The sequence below is a fragment of the Eumetopias jubatus genome, unplaced genomic scaffold, assembly GCF_037043125.1.
Source record: "Eumetopias jubatus isolate StellerSeaLion01/CBP00866 unplaced genomic scaffold, mEumJub1_p1.0 scaffold_12, whole genome shotgun sequence".
Classification (NCBI taxonomy): domain Eukaryota; kingdom Metazoa; phylum Chordata; class Mammalia; order Carnivora; family Otariidae; genus Eumetopias; species Eumetopias jubatus.
This window is the reverse complement of record NW_028274818.1, coordinates 56,531,003-56,555,991: the sequence shown is the minus strand read 5'-3', so window position 1 is coordinate 56,555,991 and position 24,989 is coordinate 56,531,003. Positions and strand designations below refer to the sequence as shown.

Below are 24,989 nucleotides of genomic sequence, written 5' to 3'. Positions count from 1 at the left end.
GATTCTATATCATGATTGATGCAAATGATACAACACATGTAGGAATGAAAAATACCAGGAACGTCTCTTTATATGCTTCTTTACCTTATTTTATATTCAGTGAGTTTATTTTGAAAGTAGTAAATCAAGGGTAAGGTTTTTAGTTATTCCACACAAATCATCACTTCCCAAACTGCACACATTTCTGTACTCAGGTTTACTGCCGTTTGAAAAGGGCACAGGTCATGCATGTGTTTAGGACAGGGTATTTTCATTCTGTGATGTTCATTATCTTGGGGTTGTGCCAACCTGACAATCTGGGACTTATAAGCAAAGCTGGGCAACTATGAGGAGAAATCTTCAGGGAGATGGGAATGCACCAACCATACATTTTTGAGATTATAAGGCAGTATAGGGTTTTAGGCAATACTTCAAACTAGCATATAGGTATATCTATGTTAGTTTTTTCAAGTATGTAGGACAAGGAAAGATTACAAATTGACTTATTTTAAATGACCATGGTGTCCACTTGCTGATGGCAGTTAGTACTCCCCACCCTCAAGACTTTAGGGGAAAAAGGCAAGATGCAACTGTAAGAAATTGTAATAGTTTCTTTTTTTCCCTTTAGTGTATACAGAGAACAAGTTAAATTATAATAGTCCAATATTTATAAAGCCCCTAAAACCCAGAACTTTTTTTTTTTAAACTTTTGAGACTTTAAAGAATTCCTGGTCTTCTACCACCCCCAAAAAGGTCTTAGCATGATGTCTGAACACCCATGTAAATAAAGCTTTATGGGGTTTCTTGTATCAATTTGAAAAGATGTAATTTTTAGGTTACAGTTGCAATTTAAAAATTTACTTGCCTAACTATGTTCATAGAGGCCTCCTCCCATCCTTTCACATCTGAGGGGCTCCTAATTAGCCACTTGATACTGTCAACACAAATCTGGATTCCTTTTTAAGACTGTATTGTCTTTTACTTTCTGACAGGCCAAAATGAAAGTGCTTTGATTTTGGCTGGAAAAACCTGAAATGGAAAGAATTTCTGAAAAACTGGGATGTATTAACTTTAGTAAAAAAAATAAATAAATAAAGGAAGATAGCAGGAAGGGAAAAATGAAGGGGGGGAATCGGAGGGGGAGATGAACCATGAGAGATGATGGACTCTGAAAAACAAACTGAGGGTTCTAGAGGGGAGGGGGGTGGGGGGATGGGTTAGCCTGGTGATGGGTATTAAAGAGGGCACGTTCTGCACGGAGCACTGGGTGTTATACGCAAACAATGAATCATGGAACACTACGTCAAAAACTAATGATGTACTGTATGGTGATTAACATAACAATAATAATAAAAGAGATAAACAAAGAAAAGAGGCTCAATTTATATGATATTACTTGAATATAATGCAGATTTATGCCCACAAAAGAGAAGATATTCAGGAAATCATTAATTATGGCCCTGTTTGAGTCTATTCAAAAGACTATTTTATAATTTTTAACTCAAAGGACATAAGAAAGCATTTGTTGATTGTGCCTCTCTAGTCTGAAATGAGACTGTAGAAATATGTAGCTTTTCCATAAAAACCAACAGAGACATACACAGATTTTACATTTACCTACCATTAACTATTAAATAGAAGTATATGCAGTTTAGAAAATTACTAATCATTCTTCTGAAATATAAAAACAAAGCAACATTTGAAAATTGATTCCACTACAGACTGTCCCATTTGTCTCTTTGAAGTAGATCTGAGCTATTTAATTAATAGAAGGCACTAAGCAGTTATGAGGTTACCAAGTGGTTTGGGCTACTACTGAAAGACTGCATATTGACCTAAAATTCCTACAGGATTATAATCTACAGGATTATAGTCTATAATTAATCTCCTTAAGTCCAGACATCTCCTCCATTTCCAAATAACCACCAATGGAATTTTACTGCCCCCCCCTTTTTTTTAAATGAGAAAACCTGATACAAATCTTTGTAATCTAAAACTCTTTCAATTAAAAGTTTTGAGAGTTCATCAATAGTTATGCTGTCAATGTTAAAAGAAGTTCAAAGACTAAAATGTAGTGTCATATGTTCCCTTGGGAATATCTATCTGCTTGCCTACCTACCTACCCACCTACCTACTTTACCTACCTACTATGTAAAATGAAAGGTTTCTACTCAGTAAACCTTGCTCATGAGATGGGAAGCATCAGAAATCAACATTCACATCAAACTGTGATATAATGGCTCTCCTCAAACCTCGCAATTATTCAAATTATGTTTTGTAGGACATTGATATGTTTGTAAAGAGGCATTGTCTCTACTACAAAGCCACATCAAGTTGCTATCTGGGCTAATCCTTCCAAAGTGCTTGTTGTTCTATGAAGTAATTAAATTCTAGGGAATTACCAGACCATCAAAGTATAATGTTTTATTAAACAGCCTATATAATTCAAGAGGTTGTATTTCAATAATAATGTGATTCTTTGTCAAGTATTGCACTGCTTAGCTTAAAATGAGAAAATATCTGAATCTATCACTCTATTTGCTTTGTTATCTAAGAAAATTTCAGCACATCTTTAAAATTTTTTTAATTTTATTTTTTTCCAGCTTTGAGAGATAACTGACATATAACATCATCAGATTATCTGTTCTTTTCTCTTTAAAAAAATACTAAAGGTGTATAATCTTTTGTAATGGAAGTTAAGAAATTGCAATACTCCAAATAGCATACTCTTAAAAAACTGTTTATTAAGATAGAGTGGCATTCTTTTCTTTTCTTTTAAAGATTTTATTTATTTATTTGACAGAGAGAGAGAGAAAGCAGATACACAAGCAGGGGGAGTGGGAGAGGGAGCAGCAGACTCCCTGCTGAGCAGGAAGCCAGATGTGGGGCTCGGTCCCAGGACCCCAGGATCATGACCTGAGCCGAAGGCAGACGCTTAACGACTGAGCCACCCAGGCAGGCACCCGAGTGACATTCTTTTCTAAAGATTAATTCTGTGTCCTCTAAAGATTAAGGACAATTCAGAAATGTATAATATATTTGTTTATTCATTTATTTAATCATTTATTAATGATTAAATTTATTAATCAGTTTAATCAATTAAATATATTAATTATTCATTTATTCATTTATTTATTTAATCAAGGTGTGGGAATAACCTAAGAATGTATTAGACCAACCATGTCCAAATACTGACAATATACTTAGTATTAATTCATTAATTCCCTTTCTAGGTCTGTTAACACATTACCCTTAAATGTTTTCAAAGAAAAAAAGTTGCTATAAAGAATAACATCTCAAAAAATTATATTTTAACCCTGAACCATAAGCTTCTCAAAGGGAAAGTGATTAATTTTTACTGATCTCTATATCCCTAGAGCCCATTCAAGTGCTTGTCAATTAAAAAGGTTACTGAGTAAAGGAAAATTTAAGTGTTAAAACATTTAATGCACATCCTTGCCTTGATGATCTTTATTTTATACTCTATAAAGTTAATTTCATTTGTCATTACTCTATAATTTCATTAAATCTCTTTAAGTAAAAGTTAAAGGTATCTTTTGGAAATAACAAAATAACCTCCAACAGCACATATGCTATACTTCTGATTTACTGATTACCAACAGGTCATTATTTAAGACCCAGTAATAAGAAAGAAATATCAAAGAAACCCCCTTTTATTCAATTTAAGTATGACATAGAATTTGTTTCTAACAGAACATAAGCTATTTGGTAATGAAAACTAATGTAAAACTTATAATATCCCTTTTGGCAATTTTTTTTTTTATGGTAGAGAATGCTTACATTCAGTATAGATGAGTATTTCTTAGATTCAAATAGATATGTAGTAGTATAATATGTGGGTACTAAGAATTTCTTAATTCAATCCTAACTACAAAGGCAAGCATCTTTATCTGTATAAAATACTGCAATTCAAAAGACAGTTTTTATCTTATATATCTTATTCAAAAATTTCTCCTATAGCATAGGTTCCTATCTCAAATTTTATAATACAAGCATATTATATATATCAATTACATATATAATAAATACTATGCATTGTACATTTGAAAGATTACTGAAATAGTAAAGATTAAATATAAAATTAAGACACTGAAAGTTAACACTGAAAACAAAATACAGCATGGAAAATGGAGTAAGACATATACGTGTTTGAGTAACAGCTCTGACCCTTATAACTCATTTATTAAACAAGTACCGAGAACTAGAGTCTGCCAGGCACTGTAGATAACAACATTGAGTAAGAAGTCTGGTCTTCTGGAGACTACATTCTTGTGGAAGGAGGTTGATAAACAAGTGAACCACAAAACAGATGATTAGGGTGCTAAAACAGTAACTATAGGATGGGGGAGAAAGAGCTGCTTTGATAGTTTCATCGGAAAAAGACTCTCTGAGGAAGTAGTATTTGAGGAAAAGGGAGGAACCAAGAAAGACTCCAAAGTCTATGGCTTGACCTACTGAATGATGGTGACATTCACTGAGATGGGAGATTAGGGGACGGACCTATTTGCATGTAGGAAATCAAAGTTACATTTGATGATTTTATGAAACATTCAACTGGATATGTTAAACAGTGACAGGAATGGCTGGTACTCAGAGAAGAGGTCTCAGATGAAAATGTAAGGTTATAGTTTGTATCTAAGGCCATGGAATCTAGATGAAATCCTTTAGGTAGTGGGTGTCATAGAGAACACAGCCAAAGCCCTGAAGTAAGCAGTGTTAAAAGGTGAAAAGGAAGGGGTGCCTGGGTGGCTCAGTCGGTTGAGCGGCTGCCTTCGGCTCAGGTCATGATCCTGGGGTCCTGGGATTGAGCCCCACATCCGGCTCCCTGCTCAGCAGAGAGCCTGCTTCTCCCTCTCCCTCTGCCTGCCACTCTGCCTACTTATGCTCTCTATCTATCTGTCAAATAAATAAATAAAATCTTTAAAAAAAAAAGTGAAAATGAAGAGGAATATCCAGTACAGAACACTGGAAAGGAATGGAGAAGGGCTCAGTGGAAAATCAGAAAAATGGGGTATCTTGAGAGATGAAAGAAGATAATTCAAAAAGCAGGGCCTTGACATCTGTGCCAAACACAGCTGAGTTAAAGACAAGAAAGGTCCACTGGACTTGGTACTATGAAGGTTACTGGTGATTTCCACTAGACTGAAGAACCTGAAGGGTAGATGGGAGTCTTTTGAGGAGTATTACATGAAAGCAGTGAGAAATGAGCAGTTGGTAAAATGTGATGTGGGGCCAAAGAGAATTTCACTAGGGGGATTCCAGATTATGATTATAAACTGGCAGGACTGACCCAGGAGAGGGGAAAGAAGGGTGGTGTGGAAGAAGTCCTTGAGGAGGCAAGAAGGGATGGAATTCAGAGCAAATAAACGGACTGGACTTTGAAAAAAAAGGACACTTCCTTAATTGTAACAGAAGGGAGAAAAAAAGATGGGTAAAAATAAGAGATTAAGTGGTGGAATGATAACCATGGGCAAGCTGCTTAACTTGATAAGCTTTGGTTTTCTTAATAATAATGTCTTCTTCCCTGAGCTGTTATTTTAGATAAGGAATGTAATAAGCAGCAATCAGCATACTGCCTGGCACTCAGCAAATGTTTTTCAATAAATACCATCACTATTAATCAACATATCTGACTGTAGACAGATGCGAAACCATTTCAGAGAATAACTTTTCAAATAAGACAATTCGAATAAAGATTAAGTCTGTATGGTATTGAAGGCTGTGTTGTTTCTATTCCTTTCCAATAGTTTCATTTAAAACTGGACCGGACTGTTCATGTTCTAGAAACAAACTTTTTTGAGCAGCTTCACTTAGTTAAGATTTTCTTTTTTAAAGAACAACAAAAACTTGAAAAAAATTAATGTTTACTTTGTGCAGAAATTTTCTGTGGACTTTCAAATAGAGAATTTTGAGTGGGTTATGGACTAATGGTCTCATGCAGATTTAAAGTTGCAGAAAAACAAAGAAACAGACTATAGAACAGCCTTCCCTACCAGATACAGAAGCTAAAATTTTATTTGTCTCAATCATTTTTTTCACCTGCAAACTATGATGTTGCAGTTTAAGTACACATAGACAGGTTTATTGGAAAACACGGTAATTCCAAGAGAACAAACTAAAATTTTAAAGTTCAACACTTCTACATTATATGTAACACCTGCTGGAAAGGCCTAGGGCCATTTAAAATTTTCAAGCCACTCCTTTCCTACCCTCCTTTCTTACTGGGGTAACTAACAACTGGCACTTTTCCCAAAGTGGGTCCTCCCTCTGTTTTATCAGGAGATGTGATTTTATTGCCTCCAATTTAGAAATATTCTGAGTTTCAATTCATTTTTAGTCATGGTTTTTATGATAGTGATCTAAATCAATGAATGTGTATTATGCCCAACATTTTTACTTTTATGAGAGTAGAAATGCCTTACTCTGTGAAAGCAGATGGCTATAACAGTAACTGTGACTTCAATGGTGAGAAACTAAAGGCAGCTTTCTATCTAATTTATTTTATATCATATTTACATATTTAAATATGATCTATATAATCATATAGTATTAATAGAGTATATTTATCAATGGCTATCATCTAAAATGGCCTCTAAGTTTGAATTTCTTGGGAGGGAAGTTAAATTCCAGTTGCCAACTACAAAATAAGACAGACTAAAAGATTAAAGGTGTAAGTGAAATAAAGTTAACAACATATATTAACTGAGTCAAATAATGCCTCAACTGAGATTTCACTGTAGCCAAAAAAGAAAATAAAAAAATATAAGATTTTATTATACTTCAGTATGCAGATATATACATTTAATAATGTATAAAATTCAGCTTGCTTAATGTGATTTTGAATTTCCATTGGTTTACTCAACAGATATTTATAATATTACTAAGTATGACCCATTTGATTAAGATAGTTCAGTAGGTGCTTATAAAAATGTTATTTCTGGGGCACCTGGGTGACTCAGTCCTTAAGCGTCTGCCTTCAGCTCAGGTTGTGATCCCAGGGTCCTGGGATGGAGCCCTGCATCAAGCTCCCTGCTCCATGGGAGGCCTGCTTCTCCCTCTCCCACTCCCCCCTTCCTTGTGTTCCCTCTTTCTCTGTGTCTCTCTCTGTCAAATAAATAAATAAAATCTTTTAAAAAAAGTTTTTACTTTGAGAACAGCTCTTATAGAGATCAACTTTTTTGAAATCCTTTAAATTCCCCTAAATACTATAGAATCTTCTCTATAATCAAAAGTGAAAAATAATGTTCTGACTTATTAAATAAACTCATTAGGTAAAAATTTATGTTAAAATGAAACATACAACATAAAGTAATAACAAATTAGCTTATTTTATTTGAAGAGAAAGGAAGGGTTGGTGTTTCAAAAGCATTAAAGGGGACTCAATTTGAATCTCAATGGTGGCATATATGCATGTGCACCCACCTCTTCACCCCTCCTCAACACATGCACACCTTTCGCCTCTCAGTTTATTAACATTCTAAATCTTTCTCCCAGGTTTGGCTTTGCAACCACTTACTTGATAAAGTAGGTCACTTAAAAAGGAAGAAAGCCCAATAAAATGAATTACAAAGACAACAAGATTAAATTGATTGCACTGTTTTCATATATTGTAGCTAAAATTTTGCAAATATGCAGTTGGCTGTGGTTTGGCATTTAACAGCATGCGATCAGTAAGGAGGAGGAAATTTTATTCTCATTAACTGTTGCAGATTTACTGCAGTGAAAAAGGGCTATGTAACCCGAGATGTGACAGTACAGAAAGATCAAAGCCATGGACTGGAAACTAAATAAACCCTCTGGCTACTTCCTGCAAGGAAAATTCACTTTGGCAATGTAAAACAGAGCCCAGTTAAAAACTACTCTCAGTTTTATGAGCTGTCATAGCAGCTCAAGTGGTTTGGACCGGCTGAGTTTAGAACATTATATTTCCTTGTTTTTGTCTTAGATACTTCTGTAAGCAGTTTTATAGACCCCCCTTTTTTTTTTAAACACAATAACCAAAAAAATTTTTTAAAAAAGGCAACTCTTTTCTTTTGGTTGAAACTGAGAAGGTAACCACTAAAGTTATTAAAGCAGGCAGGTCTTCATTTGCACATTCTTTTCTCATTTACTACAATTTAATATTTTGCTTTCAGATTTATTTGGCAATTATACATATACTTTAATAATTCATCTGCAATCTATACAATTCCTATTCAAAATAAGTGCAAATCAGTTTACAGAACCCATATGGTTCATATATGAAGGGTAAGCTATTTGTAATAGCACATCTGGAAGGACTATGGGCAATATGGGAAATATGGGAATTAATTAATATTGTTTAAAAACCTATAGGCTCTAGACTTCATATTTTTTAAATAAATAAAAAATATTTGATTTAACATTTCTAATATAAGGAATTTTTAACAATTGTTCATGAATACTTAAATCATATTGTTAATCAAAACACAGATGACCTACAATAAATCAACTTTAAATTAGAAAATATCTCTGAGTTTAGGAGTAAACTCAATGTCACCAAATCCAGATTTATAGGAAATAAGAGATGACACACTGTGTTTTCCTCTCTCTCTTTTTTTTTTTTTGGAGGGGGTGGTGGTGTTTATCAAACAAATTGCTTACAATTTTGTTATTTTAATTAGAATGTCACTAAGCAAGGCTTTAAAATGTTAATTTAAATCCCATTCCTCAAAAAAAACCCTCATTTTTTTGAAACTAAGAGCATGTCATAAAAGCAGTCATATCTGCTGATGGACTTTCTACTTTCTTTCCATTTAAATTTACAACTAATTTTTATATATCTGTAGAGTCAACAAAAATGTGATTAATACATATAAAAAATGTATAAACTTTAACACTAGATAATCACTCTTAAAAGGTGGTGATATAATTAACTTCCTAGTCATGACTGGATTAACTCCCATGTCATTTCTTCTAGTACAAAGCTACACCATAATTGATGTGTTAACATTTTTATAGGATCTAGTCATAGTCAGATTATTTTTTTTCTAATTTATAGACTCAGTCACGCTGAATTTCATCTAAATAAAAGTCCGAAATAAAGTGACAATAAATTTGGTTTTCTTTGGGAGCATCTTTGGACTTTATATACAGCTAACATGCATGCCTCCAAAAACTCTGCTCAGATCACCAGACTGAAAATTACCACAAACTTAACGAGGGTAGTTTTATTGCCAACTTTTTCTCTTGCTTCTAAATTTCCAAAGGAAAGTAAATCACTTAAAATATTTTTCCAAGTCAGGAGTATAATTTCTCTAGGATAAAACATCTTCCCAAGTTTCCAGGATTCTAAGCCTTGAATTTTGGCTTGTATTTCTATATTTCAGTAAAGTTTACAATTTGCTAATGCTGATGTGTGATAATCTAATAAAATCTGGCCTTAAAAGTTATGGGCCCAAATTACTAATAAAACCTAATTCAATTCTCCTTGGGAAATGCAAATCATTAGTGTCCGAGTAGCAGAACCAAATTTCCTTGCCTTTGTTCAAGGCTAGAAGGAAGCTGTCTCTATAAAATGTCTAAACAAATAAGACAAGTAATACTAATATATGAGGATTCATGTATAGGCATAAAATAATAGCATCATGTATATAAACATTTACATTGGTTAATTAGCTAAATAAATAATTTGTAAGAGATATTAACTTATAGCCTGAGATTATTTTACTCATTTCATCCTCCTTTTTTACATGAGTAGATTATTCTGTGTGGAGAACCTAATGAACTAGTAAGTACCTATGAGAATTTAATAGTAATGAACTAATTAGTTAATGTGTTAATACACTTTTTCTTTTTTTTAAATGTGTGTGTTAATACATTTTTAGCAACTTGCCTCCAAGCAATCTGAAGCACCAATTTGTAATAAACAGTGTCAAATGTATTAAAATAAAGTAGGTAAACAATGTACTGCATAACAAAAAGCACATATCTTACTCTGAATTTTAATAACATTTACTCTAAGACACTCTAAAGCACAGTTCACTGTTAGACTAACAAATTTGCTTGCCTTTTGGAGGCCATAATGGTATAACAGTAAAGGCTTCACTATTAGCTATGTGGTTTTGGACTAGTCCCTTAAAAATCTCTAAGCCTTCCTTTCTACATATGTTAAAATGAGGACGATACTATTCTTTCCCTTATCTACCTCACACATTATTGATGATCAAATGAAATACATGATGATATAAATGCTAACTAAATGCAAGTTATTAGTCTGTATACTTTGATTTAGACAAAAAAAAAAACACCTTGAACCATTTTATTCCTTGAAACTTTTAGAAGGGTCCTAAGACATTCCATCTTCTGAAGTAAAAAAATAACTGGCAGAATTGCTATGGGAGTATTTAGAAAGAAAAATGAAATTTAATGTAAGAATTATGTTACAGCAAGAGTCTCATAGTGTAAAAATCACTTATTTGCATTGGTTTAATTCTCTCAACAGAATGTGTTACATAGCTATTGCCACTCTTGTTCTCCTGTTTTCACCATCCCACAAGTTTAAAAGTAAAATTTCATTACCTTAGATAAAATTTTACCTGTCACATGGTATTATTTCTTATAAATGGTTTTATTCATTTTAAGATATTTCACCATACATTTCTGGTTGGTTAATATTGATGAAAGGAGGAAGAACTTAAAATTCTTATTATAATTACATTATTATTATTATAGCACTAATTACTAGGCTTGAAATACATGTTTACATATATTAAGAACAATGCTATTTGGATAACCTAATACAATTATAATAAAAATTGCACATATCTAGATATTTTTAGACCAAATCAAATACCGACACAGAGCAACTTTTAAAAAGTAAATAGAATATTGTCTGTTACCCAACCTCCATCAGCTTCTATACAGAGGTTCTACTCTAAGTGTTTTAATCATGACTTCACAAAATTGCATTTAAACTGAGAAGTAACTCTTGCAAATACCCGAAACTAGATACAGTCAAGAACAAATTATTAGGGACCTATGCAAATGTGTATGAAAGGAACAGAGAGTCAATAAGATATATAGTTAAGTGCCTTGCATATACAAAGCATTCAGTAAGTTTTTGTTTTTTAATATTATATACTCTTTAGTAATAGGCTTATCTTAAAATGAAAATATGTTTACATATTAAATCAATGAATCTCTTGTCTTAATGTTTTAATACATGGAAAGAAATATAAATGGAATGACCAAACACTCCAAACATACTGTCCAATTTCATTACTAGAAATCAGAGATGTGGCAGTGGTATATTCACTTTATGCTATCAAAACATTAGGGGTGAATAACAATTTTTTAAAAGAATTTTCAATAAGGAAAAATCAAATTAAAAGATCTCTGTGATCAATTCTTTAAAAAGTGGAGAATTTATGTAAAGTGATTATCTATTGCTAAATATATTTATTTTTACCTATTTTGACCTTCATATTTATGTTCTTAAATCAGAACACTGGTGTAATCTAATCTGTGAATAAAATCATGTGGCACAAAAGCAGATGCTAAAAATAACATTTACTCCACAATAGGTGTACACGACATTCACTACACTTACACTTTGAGACACAAACACTTATTTTTTAATAGTTTATTTATCTAGTGTTTACTTCTAATTACTTCATAAGGATAAATCATTAGAAATGAAATTACGGAGCTATAGGAAGTGAACAATGTAAGGATCTTGTTCTCTATTACCAAATACATTCCTCAAAGGTTTTATCCATTTAAATTCCCACAGAGGTGTATCCGAGTACTACTTTGCTCCTATGGGTGGGTATAAGGATTAAAAAAATTTTGGCAATTGAAGGTGAAAATGGAATCTGCTTCCTTTATTTTGTAACCACCATGTCTGAAAAAAATTACTAAAGTCGGGAGATTTTTTTTTTAAGACTTCTCATGAATGTTCTCCTCTGAGAAAAATCAATAGGTAAATAAATGAATAAATAATAAACTATAACCATTTTTGATAAAAATTTAATAGCACAGTAAATAAAGCAGTATTTTACTGAATGAATATCTTTAAGAGATTTCATAAGTATATACCAATTCATTTAGTTCCTAAAATGCTGCTGAACAAATGGCTGGTCTCAATGTGTATCAACGGAGCTATTTCTAGGAGGTTCTTTTCATTTTCTTTTGATCCTTCCATATGATTTCTATACTACTTACTCAGTAATGAAGGTCACTAAAACTTTATTAGAAGAGAAGAGTATGGGTTATCACTGAAAGTTGATATGGGACTTATCAAAGAAGGTATTTTATAAGCATATTTACATTCCTCTCAATATAAAAGAACTTCTTGACAAGCCAAATGAAGGGTTCTAAGAAAGATAATAATTTGATTTCTCCTTTGAATAACTGCTTTGAAATACTCTAATATATTGTTCTAAGAATAATATGTAGTTCTGTAAACACTACACAATGACATTTAGACAGAGAATATGTAATTTTGAGGTTACTTTTTTCAAATGAAAAAACGGACTAAATAGCTGAGTATAATTAAAGTGGCCTGAGAGCTAAAGAAATAAGTCTAATTTTGACATGTAGAATCATTGTCTCAGGAAGAATTACACATTTAAAAATTTGGATAAAAGATTATTTTTTATATATTAAGAAAATAATTTGTTAGTTCTACTCAGGATGATTTTAAAAAGTGCAACTATCATTTCAACTGTGATTTAATGTTTGAAAAAAATAAATTAGAAAGAATGGAATAAAAAGTGTGTATGTATAATATATAATACATATAATGGACAGAATAGTTAATGCCCAAGTATTCTCAGAAAGGGAAAGAATGAAGCAGGCTATCTAAAACACACACAGAAAATGAAAGTGTAAGAATCAGATGGCTCAGATAAAGCACACATCTATTTCATCTTTGACTCCAGTGAAACGGTCAGTAAATGACATCACTGTGCCAACCACAAAGAACTCCAGGCCCTCTGAAAAATATTTTTCAAAGCCCCAAGGAAACCTAAGCAGTCTCTGCAATTTTTTTCCCAGTTTATGAAAATTGGATTCCTATAAAAGAAAAATGGACCATTTTTACTGCAACAAAAACTGATTTGTAAAAGCTGGAAGCAGTTTAAAAATACTCAACATGAGGTTCTTGTTAGTCTTGAAAAGTAAGAGTTATAATAAAAAAAACGGTCCAAAAATATGGTGTGGATATATTGTATATAAGGGGGAAAAAAGCTAGTCCTACTCCTATTATTTTTAATTAGCTTCAATAGCAAGTTCCACTTTACTTTCTAACACCAGTTCAGATTTTTTTTGGAGGCGGGGGGGCGGGGGGGAGATTTACATCTAACCCTCTGGGATTGGCAGCTCTATAGCTAATGCCTTGGAGCCCTAATGGATTTTGCATCACCTCTAAACGTTGGGAAATTCTGGCACCAAGAGGTTCTAACTGATAGTGACACATGTCTAAAACCCAGGATTTGCTGTCCAACTGCCAGTATCTATTTTATCAAACATCCAGTCTCCTCTGCAGAATGGGATAGATGAGTTTAACTTACTGTTTCCAATTAAACTGCCTTGGTTTATTACAAAAGTGTAGGCATTCAGATTAAGAAGGATCACTTGGATTTTAATACCAATTTAATGGTTTAAATCACTAAGAAAAATACCAACTGAAATGGTTTAAACCATTCTCTAAATCTGGCTTAGTGTCCCCATTTTTAGACCTATTTGTCCTATTACTAAACTCTGTCATTTTAGGAATAAAGTGAAGAATTTTTCTTTGAATAATTAAAAAAAAAACCCTCATCATACAAATTAGAAATTTATTTTTTACCTTTCAGGAACTTGGGATCATCTACTTTACCTGAACCCACTAAAACTAATATATTAAAAAACCACAAGGACTGAGAAGCCATGCATACTGGCTGAAGAGCATGCCACTTGGCACTGTCATATCGTTTCACGTTCTCAAATCATTAAAAACAATGGTAAAGAAAAAATTCACATTTTATACATTAATTTTTAAAAAATTCTTCTTCCCAGTAACTTGACAGTGCTTATTTATAAAAGACATATGACAAAGAACAGGGAAAATTTTTGTTAAGTCATCTGGACAATTTCCTTGATTTAAAGAAAAAAACCCTCAAAATAGGTAACATTTCCTCTTTTTACAAGTATTTAAAGAAACTTTTTTCAATATTCAGAACTCAATCAAGACATTGTACTTACAAATTTCATTATTAACTCAAATTTTTCATGTTGCCCATTAAGTCCACATATTCTCATCTTTCCAAAGAAGATGAAGAATAAGAGTCCAATATTCTCTGTTCACATTTCTCAAAAAATATTCCTATTTTGTTTAAAATATTCCTATTTAAAGTAAAAAGTTTCAAAAGTAGTATTTTAAGGCAATGTTATGTGATCTAATAGGCTTTAAATTTACCTATTGGATATCAGAAGCTGAAAGGTAGCCATTAGTTTAAAATTTCACATCTGGGACAGTATGCAGCAAAATGATCATGCCAAATATGTGAGTAATTATGTAGCAATTTAAAATACTTAAATCTTTGCAGAATTAAAAAGTAAGCCAGAGTTAAGATCCATAGTTTGTTACTATCAAAGAAGAGCACAGAAATCCTATTAAAAGAGAATCCTAACCAACCAAAAATGACTGAATAAAAGAAAGAGTAAATGATTCCAGAGTAGGTCAATAAAACAAACTATAGCAAAAAGCAACTATGAGTATTGGGCTATACTGTATACTTTCTCTGTATCTCTGCTGATACAATTTACAGTCCCTTTTTATTTGATTACTTACAAAAAAACTAACGAAATTCATTGTAAATTATTTCTTCTGGAAATAAAAAGAGAAAAGGATACAGTTATGTGATTTAAGGCCTGAAAAATTACAGAAGACAAGAGATGAAAGACTTAACTTTCTCAGGGGAAGTTTTTTTTTTTTTTACAGGTCAAACAATTCTCAAATCAAAATGATTATAATAAGTAAGTATTTCACTCCTTTGATTTGAAAAAAATAGTCTATAGTATGTTTTATTAGCTAATCCTTTAAGCCAACATAACTGTGATGTGTCTTTTATGATGTAAAAGAAGCAACTGAAATATTTCTACCCTTGAGAAGGAACTGAAAGTACAAAGGTAAGAGGCTTTCCCAAAGTCTTTTTTAAAAAAAGTTATTAACAGAACTGGGGAATAAAATCCTGAAATCTTTGGACACAGTGTATAATTTATTCATTGGATACCACTATCTCTTAAAACACTTTTATTGTTTTATAAAATGACCATTTTTGAAAACCAGAAATGAGAGATTTTGTTGAATTGAGCTCATAAGTTCACTGTTTTGAATACTCAATTTTAATCGAAGTGTTCAGGTTCTTAATCATATAATTATATAAAAAAATGAAAGCAAGTCTTTCTGAAATTAGTAATGCATGACTAGTATTAGTCTGCTTTCTTTAGATTGGCAATATCTGCCAGAGATACCAAAATAATGTTTTTGTTCATAGTGAAACATAAATGGCACAATAATTAATTTTGTAATGTTATCGGCAAAAATTTCAATATAAATAATTAGGATTATACACCCAAATCACTTCTTCCTTTTCCAATTATGTTTCAGAAAACATTTTTACAGTGAATTGTCACATGATGGAGTATAGTAGTTACAATGATTAAACAGAGCCTCTATTTAAATAATTATAGCTAATATAGACAGAAACATCAGAAGCAATCAAAAGCCATATGCTTTCTGATATTTAACCATGTTTAACTTTTATGTCCTGAGGCAAGAGTTTCTTACCATGAAAATCCAGTACACCAATGAAACTATTTCTGAAGTGTTATTATTTATTTAAAGTCCACTACAGAATACTTAACTATATATAAGGTTATACTGTGTTTCATGTAATACTCCTAAGTTTTCAACATGCTTTTAAACTCTGGGTCACAACCATCAATGAACTATGAAATCATATAGTAGGTTGCAATCTGCATTTCAAAAATGAAACAGAATAGTGCATTACAGGTACTAAGAGTAATTACCATTTAAAAAATTTTTTGTTTTATTATATGTATAGGTATATATGTATATAAACAAATATATAAACATATATGTAAACATATCTTTGTGCATGCACTAGGTTGCAATATGAAATGTATTTCTTCATGTGAGTTGTGGTAAAAAAAAAAAGACAAAAACACTTAAAAAGTCACTATAGTATGTTATGTTTCCTTCCAAATTAGGCATCACGTTATACTAGAAAGAACCTAAAATTTGGAGATATATAGACCGGAGTACAAATTTTTTCTCTACCACCCTACTTTTGTGAGTTGACAAGTTAAACTTAAATTATTAGAGCCTTGATTTCTTCTTTTGTAAAATGGCTATAATAATACTTGCTTTAAAATGTTGCTGTGTACGTTAAAATAAATGAAGAATATTCATAAAATAGATTATACACAATAGATGATCAATATTGCTTGCAATAATTATTGGATTAAAATGGCTTATTATAAGTGATCATTAAGAATTATAACATATTGGTTGCAATTTTTTTTAAAGAAAAAAAGAGTCTTAAGGGCAACTAAGACTCCACCTATTCATCGAACCAGTATAATGTGAAATTTCAACAGTCAGACTAAATTAAAATATTATACCTCTAAGAATGATATGAAGAGGAAAATACTGTACACACTTTCTGATAAAATTTTAAAAATCTATGACACTAGTAATGAAATGAGATATCTGCTGGGAGAAACTTTACTATAATTGTACAACAATGCCGAAATGCCGTATTTTTTTTTCTTTAAATCTTTTATTTGAATACCATGCAGGGAAGAATAGTCTTTAATTGAATCAAAATGTCAACTTTGAAAAACAGTGATGTCTGAATAATTATTAAAATAATGTATTGTGTTCTTATATTTTACTGGCTTTGGAAAATACTTAGGAAACAATCTAGTTCATTAATTTGGCAAAGGTACTGTCTATTTCAACGGACAGCCTGTATTTTCCAAAGCGATGAAGCATTTTTTTTTCCAGATCTGCAATCTCCATTTTTTTAATACAGAAAATGTGACTCCGTAAGTTAATTTAATATCAAACAAGCACGTTCTTGAAAATGTTGAGGATTTTTTCCTCTTTAATGAAAATAGAGAAATGGGGGAGTGAAGAGAATTCCATTTTTCAAAAACAAGGGAAACACCATATATTAGATTTTTCTTGGAAGTATTTACCTGCCAGGAAATGAATGCTGCCCAACTACATCTCCATTTTGAAGGTGATAATCATTGAAGAAATCTGGACTTATGGCTCCTTCAGAAGCAATTAATCCATCTAGAAAGAAGGAAAATTGTTAAGTAGTGAAACATATTGGTAGGGAATAAAAAGGAAACTACTCTATCAAGCAACACAATAAAAAATAATCTATATATTAAAAGAGAAATGTTAGCATGACATGCTACTCTCTCTGGGAATATGAGCAGAAGACCGTACATACTTAAGTGTTCACAACAATGCAGCAAAACAAGTGAACATTTATTGAGCACCCACTATGTGGTAGTACTATACTAGCACAGAGATAAATAAGACAATCTCTACCTTCAAGGGACTTACAGTCTTGTGTAAAAAATAGATAAAAGATAAGGGGTGAGGTGAGGTAGTGTAGGATAGTAAGGATGGTCAAGGCTAAGGAAACAATGAATAAAGACAAGGAGACATTAAATAGCATGGTGTCAGTAAAGAGCAACATTTTATACCCAGACAGCTTCACTTGTGTAGAATAATTAAGAAATTAAATATTTCAAGTAAGTTAATTTCTAAATAAGCAATGCTTGACACTTTCAGTGCCAACCTTAAAACACACACACAAACTTGGGTTAGAAATGTAAGTATATTTTATATTCTCTGTGTTTTTAAAAAGTATATTGAACATAATTTGTTACTTCTTGATGACTTAATCTTCATTATAAGTATAAATTACTTTTTTGTCATGCCCTAGGTTATTAGAAATATTTGACTACCTATGCTAATTTGGCTTTACACCACTATGCTTTCGAGGAGTTCTTTTCTTTGTTTATAAAGTGCTCCTTTCCTTTATCTAAGTCTTTATTATTGCTTCCTGATGATTTTATAATGATACTACTTTTTTATTTATTCTAATCTAAGAAACTAGATAACCTATTATTGATAGAATTATGAATAAGTTAAGAATAAGAAAAGAATTTGAGGAAAAAAGCTCTAAGTAATGGTTTCTGGGCTAACCTAGGCATAGAAGAAATGTATTTCAGTATGTGGCTTTCGTAATAATTACTTGGAAAGCTCTCAGGCCTTTTAAAGTTTCCTTTTCTGAAAGTATTCTGGGTTGTTAAGTGACCTATAGATAAATGTTGGCTAGGTCATACTCACAACATTGTTTATAAAGTTGGCACATAGTAAGCAAATTATTTAGATCATCACCAGATGATCATTTTACACCTACCATTTGCATAATAATACTCTGCTAGGTTCTGTGGGAAATACAAAAAGTTGCAATATATAATTTGTTTTCAAGAATTTTAGATTAAGTGAAATATAAGACAAACACTTAAGATACAGTTAAATAATACATTTCATTAATAAATGATATACAACAGGAATGAAAGTTATGTACTGAATGAGTACTGGAGGCAGAAGATGGTATAAAGAGATTACTGTGTTCTGTAGGGGGTAGAAAATCTTACTTGGGGAGGAGGGAGGCAGAGAACTGATTTGAGTCTTGAAAGATAGGTAGCAATTAATGATAAAATCTATTTGAGGAGTAAAGTTATTATTATTACAAATCAAGTGAATGGTAAAATTAAGTAATAATGTTGGCAAGTGAGTAAGTGAGGTGATTTGTATTTCCATATGACTCCAGTACCACTTATTTGTTACATATTGTACACTAAAGATTTGTATTATTATATAATTGTTGAATTGCTAATGAATATCTTCGGTATTTTTCTCATTACTTTAGTAAATTTTAAACACTTAAGAGGTAGCTTAAAAGTATCTAATATTATGTCCAGTTTCCATGTCTTTGAAAAGTTGATAAATCAAAAGACCAGCAAAACACCAAAAGTTACAAAAAATGAAATTATGGGAAATGCCAAGACACAACAGATTGAGAGTTAAACAGAATAATATTTTATAGGAATTGAAGAGTTCTTAGGAGTGTGGCTAAAATTAACAAGGTTAAGACCACAAAAATCAGTAAGTTCCTCTGTTAAATTACAACCAAATGATTGAAGATCAAAGTTTAAGAAATCTGCCACTTTTAGAGGAACACAACTAAGCAAAGTGACAAAATAAAATATTCATCACACTTTGAAAGTGAATACAAAGATATTCAGCATGCCAGTAGCATAAAAGATTCTAACATCCAGAAAATAAATAAACCAAATAAAAAGATACGTGAATTATAGTTTAAAAGCTTATACATGAAATATGACCTAATGAAGTAAGCCAGATTAAGAAGAAATTAAATGAAAAACTGTTGTCAATTTCTCAAAATCTTCATTTTGATTTGGAGCTCCCATTGTCTTCAAAGGGAAAATGAGTAGCAAAAGGATAAAAGGAATACAGAGAACTACAAACTAGGAGGTCATGAAAAAGAGATCAAACTAAAAATGTCTAAGTTTAAAAATTCAGCCAGCAATGTTATAAACCTAGAATACAATTAGGATAATATAATAAACCTGACATTATGTAAGTAAGAAAGAGTAAATTTATTCTTCTGAAATTAATTTTTAATAATCCGAGAGCACAGCAATTCATTCAGTAAACCAAAGCTTCTAGTGTGTCCTTTATAATGTCTTGACAAAATTTAGGCAGCTCTGCTATATGAACAATCCTTTTACTAGAATGAGGAATAAAAGTTAAATTACACCTTAATTAAATCCTCAGCTCAAACACCTCAACTTCTTTGGAATTATCTATTTGTTTCTTAGCATTCTGCATCCAAAGTTAATTCTTTTATAGAAGTAATAAAAAGGAATCGTATATTCTTGACTATAAAGTCTAGATAAATCTAAGAGTGTCCTTCTAAAGCTCCTACTCTACCCTTGATAGCAACAACAAACCAAAGAATTTTATGGAACATTTAAACTACCAGAGAACAAACAGAAGACAGAGATGATATATACCAGAGCACTCTGTAAGCTGTAGAGCATTATAAACATTTAGGTTATTAAATTATATGAAACTTTTAGACCATAGTTATACAACACACCTTTTTGAGGTGCTCCCAGTAATGATGATAAATATGGTAATGAGTAAAATGGGTTATATACTGGAGCAAGAATGAAATCAAAGCAAATTTATTGTGAGCACAGGTAATTTATCAACCTTCTGATTTTTGCAAGTCAGTTAAAAAACTGGCTTATAGACATTGTGAATAAAGGTAAAAAATACAAAAACTCATTATCTTCTTATATACATTGTTACTGAAATAAACTTTTTTTTTAAGTTAAATGAAAACATAATATTGGGCTCTTTAGTGAACTAGCCAAAAGTGAAATTGTGACTTGTGGGAGAAAATAGATATCAATAATGAAGAAAATGAGCAAAAGAAATTACTAAAATAGAAAAATCATAATTTACTGGGCTACACCTAATAAGAGATATCAGAGAAACATATAGGTAAACGAAAACTATGGTTTTACAATAATCCTGAGACAGAAACAAAGCACTGTAAGCTTCATATTCCAGAAATGTATTTACATATTAAATGCTAAGAATAAGATTCAGCAAGGTGATGAAAAAACAACAAAAAGTAAAAAGTCATTTAGAAATATGTAGTAGCAATACAGCTTTATAAATTACACTTCCTCTGTGGGTAAACATGTTTAAAGCAAACAGTATCATTTTTATGATGCAACAGGAAATTACTCAGTGACTACAATCACAATTTTAGACTCTAAGGAAAAAAGTACTGTAACTAAAGGAGATGCTAGATTCTTATTTTCATATGACAATACTAAGATCCTTTTTAAAAATGAAAGCAAGAGAGAATCCTATATTTTGACATATTTAACAGTTTGAAAATATAGAGGGCAATACTGATGACTAGGAAGCAACAAATGTTATTTCATTTTAACATAAAAGATAAGACCCAAGGAATCACGGGCCATTTATCTTAACTTTTGTGGCTGAAAAGCTACTAAGGCTGCTCTTATTAGAAGCAGCCTACAGTTTCATGGGGACCAGGGACTTAAATAAGATGGTTCAAGTGTTCAAACAAATCTGCAGTTTTACAAATTTCTCTGGTGTTTCTGAAGATGCAACTGCTCACAATGAAAGACAAGAGGCTGCTATTTTCTAGATTTCCATGACACATATCAAGAGATACCACAAAGATTCATTTAGTTGAATTATTCATGGAAAATGAACTAGGTAAAATAATTAATAAACTAAAATAATATAGATGGCTTGATATGAGACCTTTATCTTTATTAAACTAATAGCAATGTAACTTCCACTGAAAAATGTCTACTATATCATCAGTCTACAGAGATTTAAAAAAAAATATGAGGATATCTAATGATAATATTCCACTCTTCAAATGCTTAAATTTATTTATTTTTCCATCAGCTGTGGCTGCTTCTAGATTTTGATATATAAAAAATATATATAATTCAGATCTCTCACAAAAGCATAAGTTGTACATTTTAATTATAAAATATCAGAAAAGTGTTTATGATCTTCATTTTAAGAGGTTAACCTAAGTGAATTAATTTTGGGAATGTGGTATAATTTTTTAGAAGTTTGTTCTTTAGTTCTAATCATATTAAACAACAAAGCTGAATACTGAGATGGTTAAAAGTTTTATTCAGTTTTGGAAACTAGTAATTGATTCACACTGGAAAGTAGCTATCAATCTTCAAAGCAAGAAACCTGATTCCATAGAATTCTGATTCCTGTTAACAAAAAAATTCATATCATATATATTTTACATTATTTTACTTCATGAATATCTGAGTATGTAAGGAACAGCTGCTTGCCATTACTGAACTAAGATATTCTGGTTGGCTGAAATTAATGATCTACTCCATCTGGTTTGAAACACAAGACAGTATTTCATAACTACTGTAAAGTTCAGTTAGGAAGATATCCATTTAATTTTTAAAGTAAAGTATCAATTTTCCAAGATTCTAGTATCTATATTAAGTATAAAAATAATACAGTGTTTATGGGCAATTTGCACAAAACAAAATTATGAAAACAAAGTGTGAATGAATATATAGCAGGGTGAAAAAATAAGCCATTAATTCAGACATAATATCTTAATGCTTTTCATATCCAACCTGCTACAGATCTTAATTAGAAATCCTTTTCTTCCTCTCAACTAAATGAGTTCAATGAAGTAATATTAATATTGGCAACAGTGCAACACTTTGAAAGCCAGAATATGCAAAAACTTACCAATCTTTGTGCCAAACTCATCCTTGGAAAAAGGCAGGATGGTGGAATCAACAGTTATAATATATGTATGATTTATGTAAAAATTAAATCTTACCCTGAAAACACTAGCAGAGTTAAAAAGATAAAACTATTGCTGTAAAGTGTCTGAATCTTCCCAACCAAGTAGAGTTTACTAGTTCGAAATTAAAGCAAAACCATGGCAAAATGAAATACATTGGAAAACAAAACATAAATTAGTTAAGTTATACATTTAAATAAACCCCAAATAGAGAAAAATGAATATCATGTTTTCAAACAGAAGTCAGAAACCTTGAGGATGTCATTTTAAGTTATACATTCTAGAAAGTAATAAACTAAGAGTAATTGATTTTCCTGGGTACAACCTTTTTTATGGAGATCACATCAAAGACTAACTTGGAAAAAAAAATGGTGAGTTAATAGGTTTGCATGGTGTGTGTGGATGGTAATTCTGAAATCATTTGCAGAAGTCCATTTATATACTACAAGAAGTACTTCCAAAGCTTGGGAATGAGCAAGGTTGGTCGACCAAAATCCCTATTGATAGCACACAAACTGTTTAATTTTGCTTTGGTTATCATCTTACCTGAGTTATAGAAAAGGTCAGGTCTTTCAAGAATATCCCCTTCATGGATGTATGGCTCAATTCGATCATCACCATACAAGTACTGCTCACTCTCATCCATCTGACGGCTCTCTACCATCTCTAGCCACTGAGAGTTATGCCAGCGAAACTTTTCACTCTGAATTTTCTTAGCCCATTCTTCATCATATTCCTATTGAAAACAAATAGTCAAGTATTATTATGTAAGCTTATAAAGGAACTATCTCGCCCTCAGATAATAGTACTAATTTGGAGGTTCTTTGTTTGGGTCAAAGGGAACATTAGAAATACCTGTTCAGAATTTAGGTAAGCAATCGGACTTCAACTCTTAAATTTGTGGCTATAATTACTTGCAGCACTAATGATAGGTAGTTAAGCATTAAAATGACATCTTTCATTACATCTTTTTTGAGATAAACACTTTTCAGAAGGAAAGAAAGCTATGTCTCCCAACTACTGAAATGGTTTACCAGGGAAAACAAATTATATTAAATTATTATATTAAATTAAATATTAAATATTAAATTGAATTCTAAACAAATAGAATTTAATTTCACATTAAATTCTAAAGGATAAAATAACATTATCTTGTTCATAATTACTTCTTTAAATGTCTATTTCCTCCTCCAATCATGAACTCCTGAGGAGCAAGATTGTGACCTCTTTACTGCTATATCTCTAATACCTGTTCACAGAGTGAACATATTGGTGAACATTTCTGAAGGACTTTTTGGCAAGTTACTGCTAGCTACAGCTGAACCTATCTAGCTCTCGACTTTTGCCACAGATTGTGGCTACTTCTGACTGGTGTATTCACTTTACAATTAATGGACAGTACCACTGATGGCATAGATTAAAAAAAAAACATTTCAAGGTATTTCTTGTCATTCTAACTCTAGGATCCTAGTTTTAAATTCCTCTGTCACATCTATAACATTTTTTAGTTATCTAAAAAGGAGTTGGAAAGGTGCCAGGCAATAGTACTGTCCTCCCATAGTCAAGATGATCATGGTAATTAACAGATGGATCAAATATACGTTTTAGTTAAATACTGAGCAATTTTCATCCAAAGCTGAGGCTCAAAGTAAAAAACTGTCAGCACAGAAGGAATTTCTGGGATGTAAGAAAAAGTCTAAAATTTTATAAGACTGTAACTATTATTATCTTGTTAAAATTTTACTTGTTAAATTTTAGAAGTTTCACATTATTGATAAATCTCTTAGCAGTATCAGCTGTCAGACGTGTGTTCTATACTGTACATCTTTGAAACTATAATAGATGCCCCTTTTTGACTGAGGGGTAAGTAGAAAATTTTTTTGGCTATGATACTACTAATGGCAATTTTCCTGCCAAATTATTAAGCTTTCTTTTTTTAATAGTTAAATATTAACATTCCTATTAGTTCTCAATCTATTTCCTGATATAATTATTTAAAATTTAATTGTATAAAAGATAGATTATAAACATTATTGCATTTTACTTTTAAAATAATAAACATTTACTAATCCAGCTGTTATAATTTCAATATTTAAATCACTGAGGTTCTTTTTTGTAAAGATTTATTTATTTTAGAGAAAGAGAGAGAGCGTGCATGCCTGCGAGAGTCGGGGGAGGGGCAGAGGGAGAGAATTTTCAAGCAGACTCCCCCCTCAGCACTTGGAGTCCAAGGCAGGGCTCAACCTCAGGACCCATGAGATCACCACCTGAGCTGAAACCAAGAGTTGGACATTTAACTGAGCCAGCCTGGTGCCCCAAAGGAGTTTTTTTTTTTTACTCCAAGTTACAACTACAATTTTAACCTACATTTGAAATTGACAATTTAGATATAAACAATAAATGCTAAAACCAAATCCCATCTTGTTGGTACGCTTACAGTGAAGAGATATGATGATAATTTATACAATCATCCATTTACTGATTACACATAAGTTG

General features: G+C 31.5%; 1 protein-coding gene across 1 annotated transcript in view; it reads right to left on the bottom strand.

Annotated features, from left to right (window-relative positions):
- KIFAP3 (kinesin associated protein 3) overlaps positions 1-24,989 on the bottom strand; it is a 188,372-nt gene that overhangs the window by 12,183 nt on the left and 151,200 nt on the right. Inside the window, exons 18-19 of the mRNA XM_028123046.2 lie at positions 23,040-23,229; positions 17,230-17,329 (exon numbers count right to left, since the gene is read on the bottom strand). Coding sequence (XP_027978847.1) covers positions 17,230-17,329; positions 23,040-23,229 — 290 coding nt within the window. The remainder of the gene's footprint in view (positions 1-17,229; positions 17,330-23,039; positions 23,230-24,989) is intronic.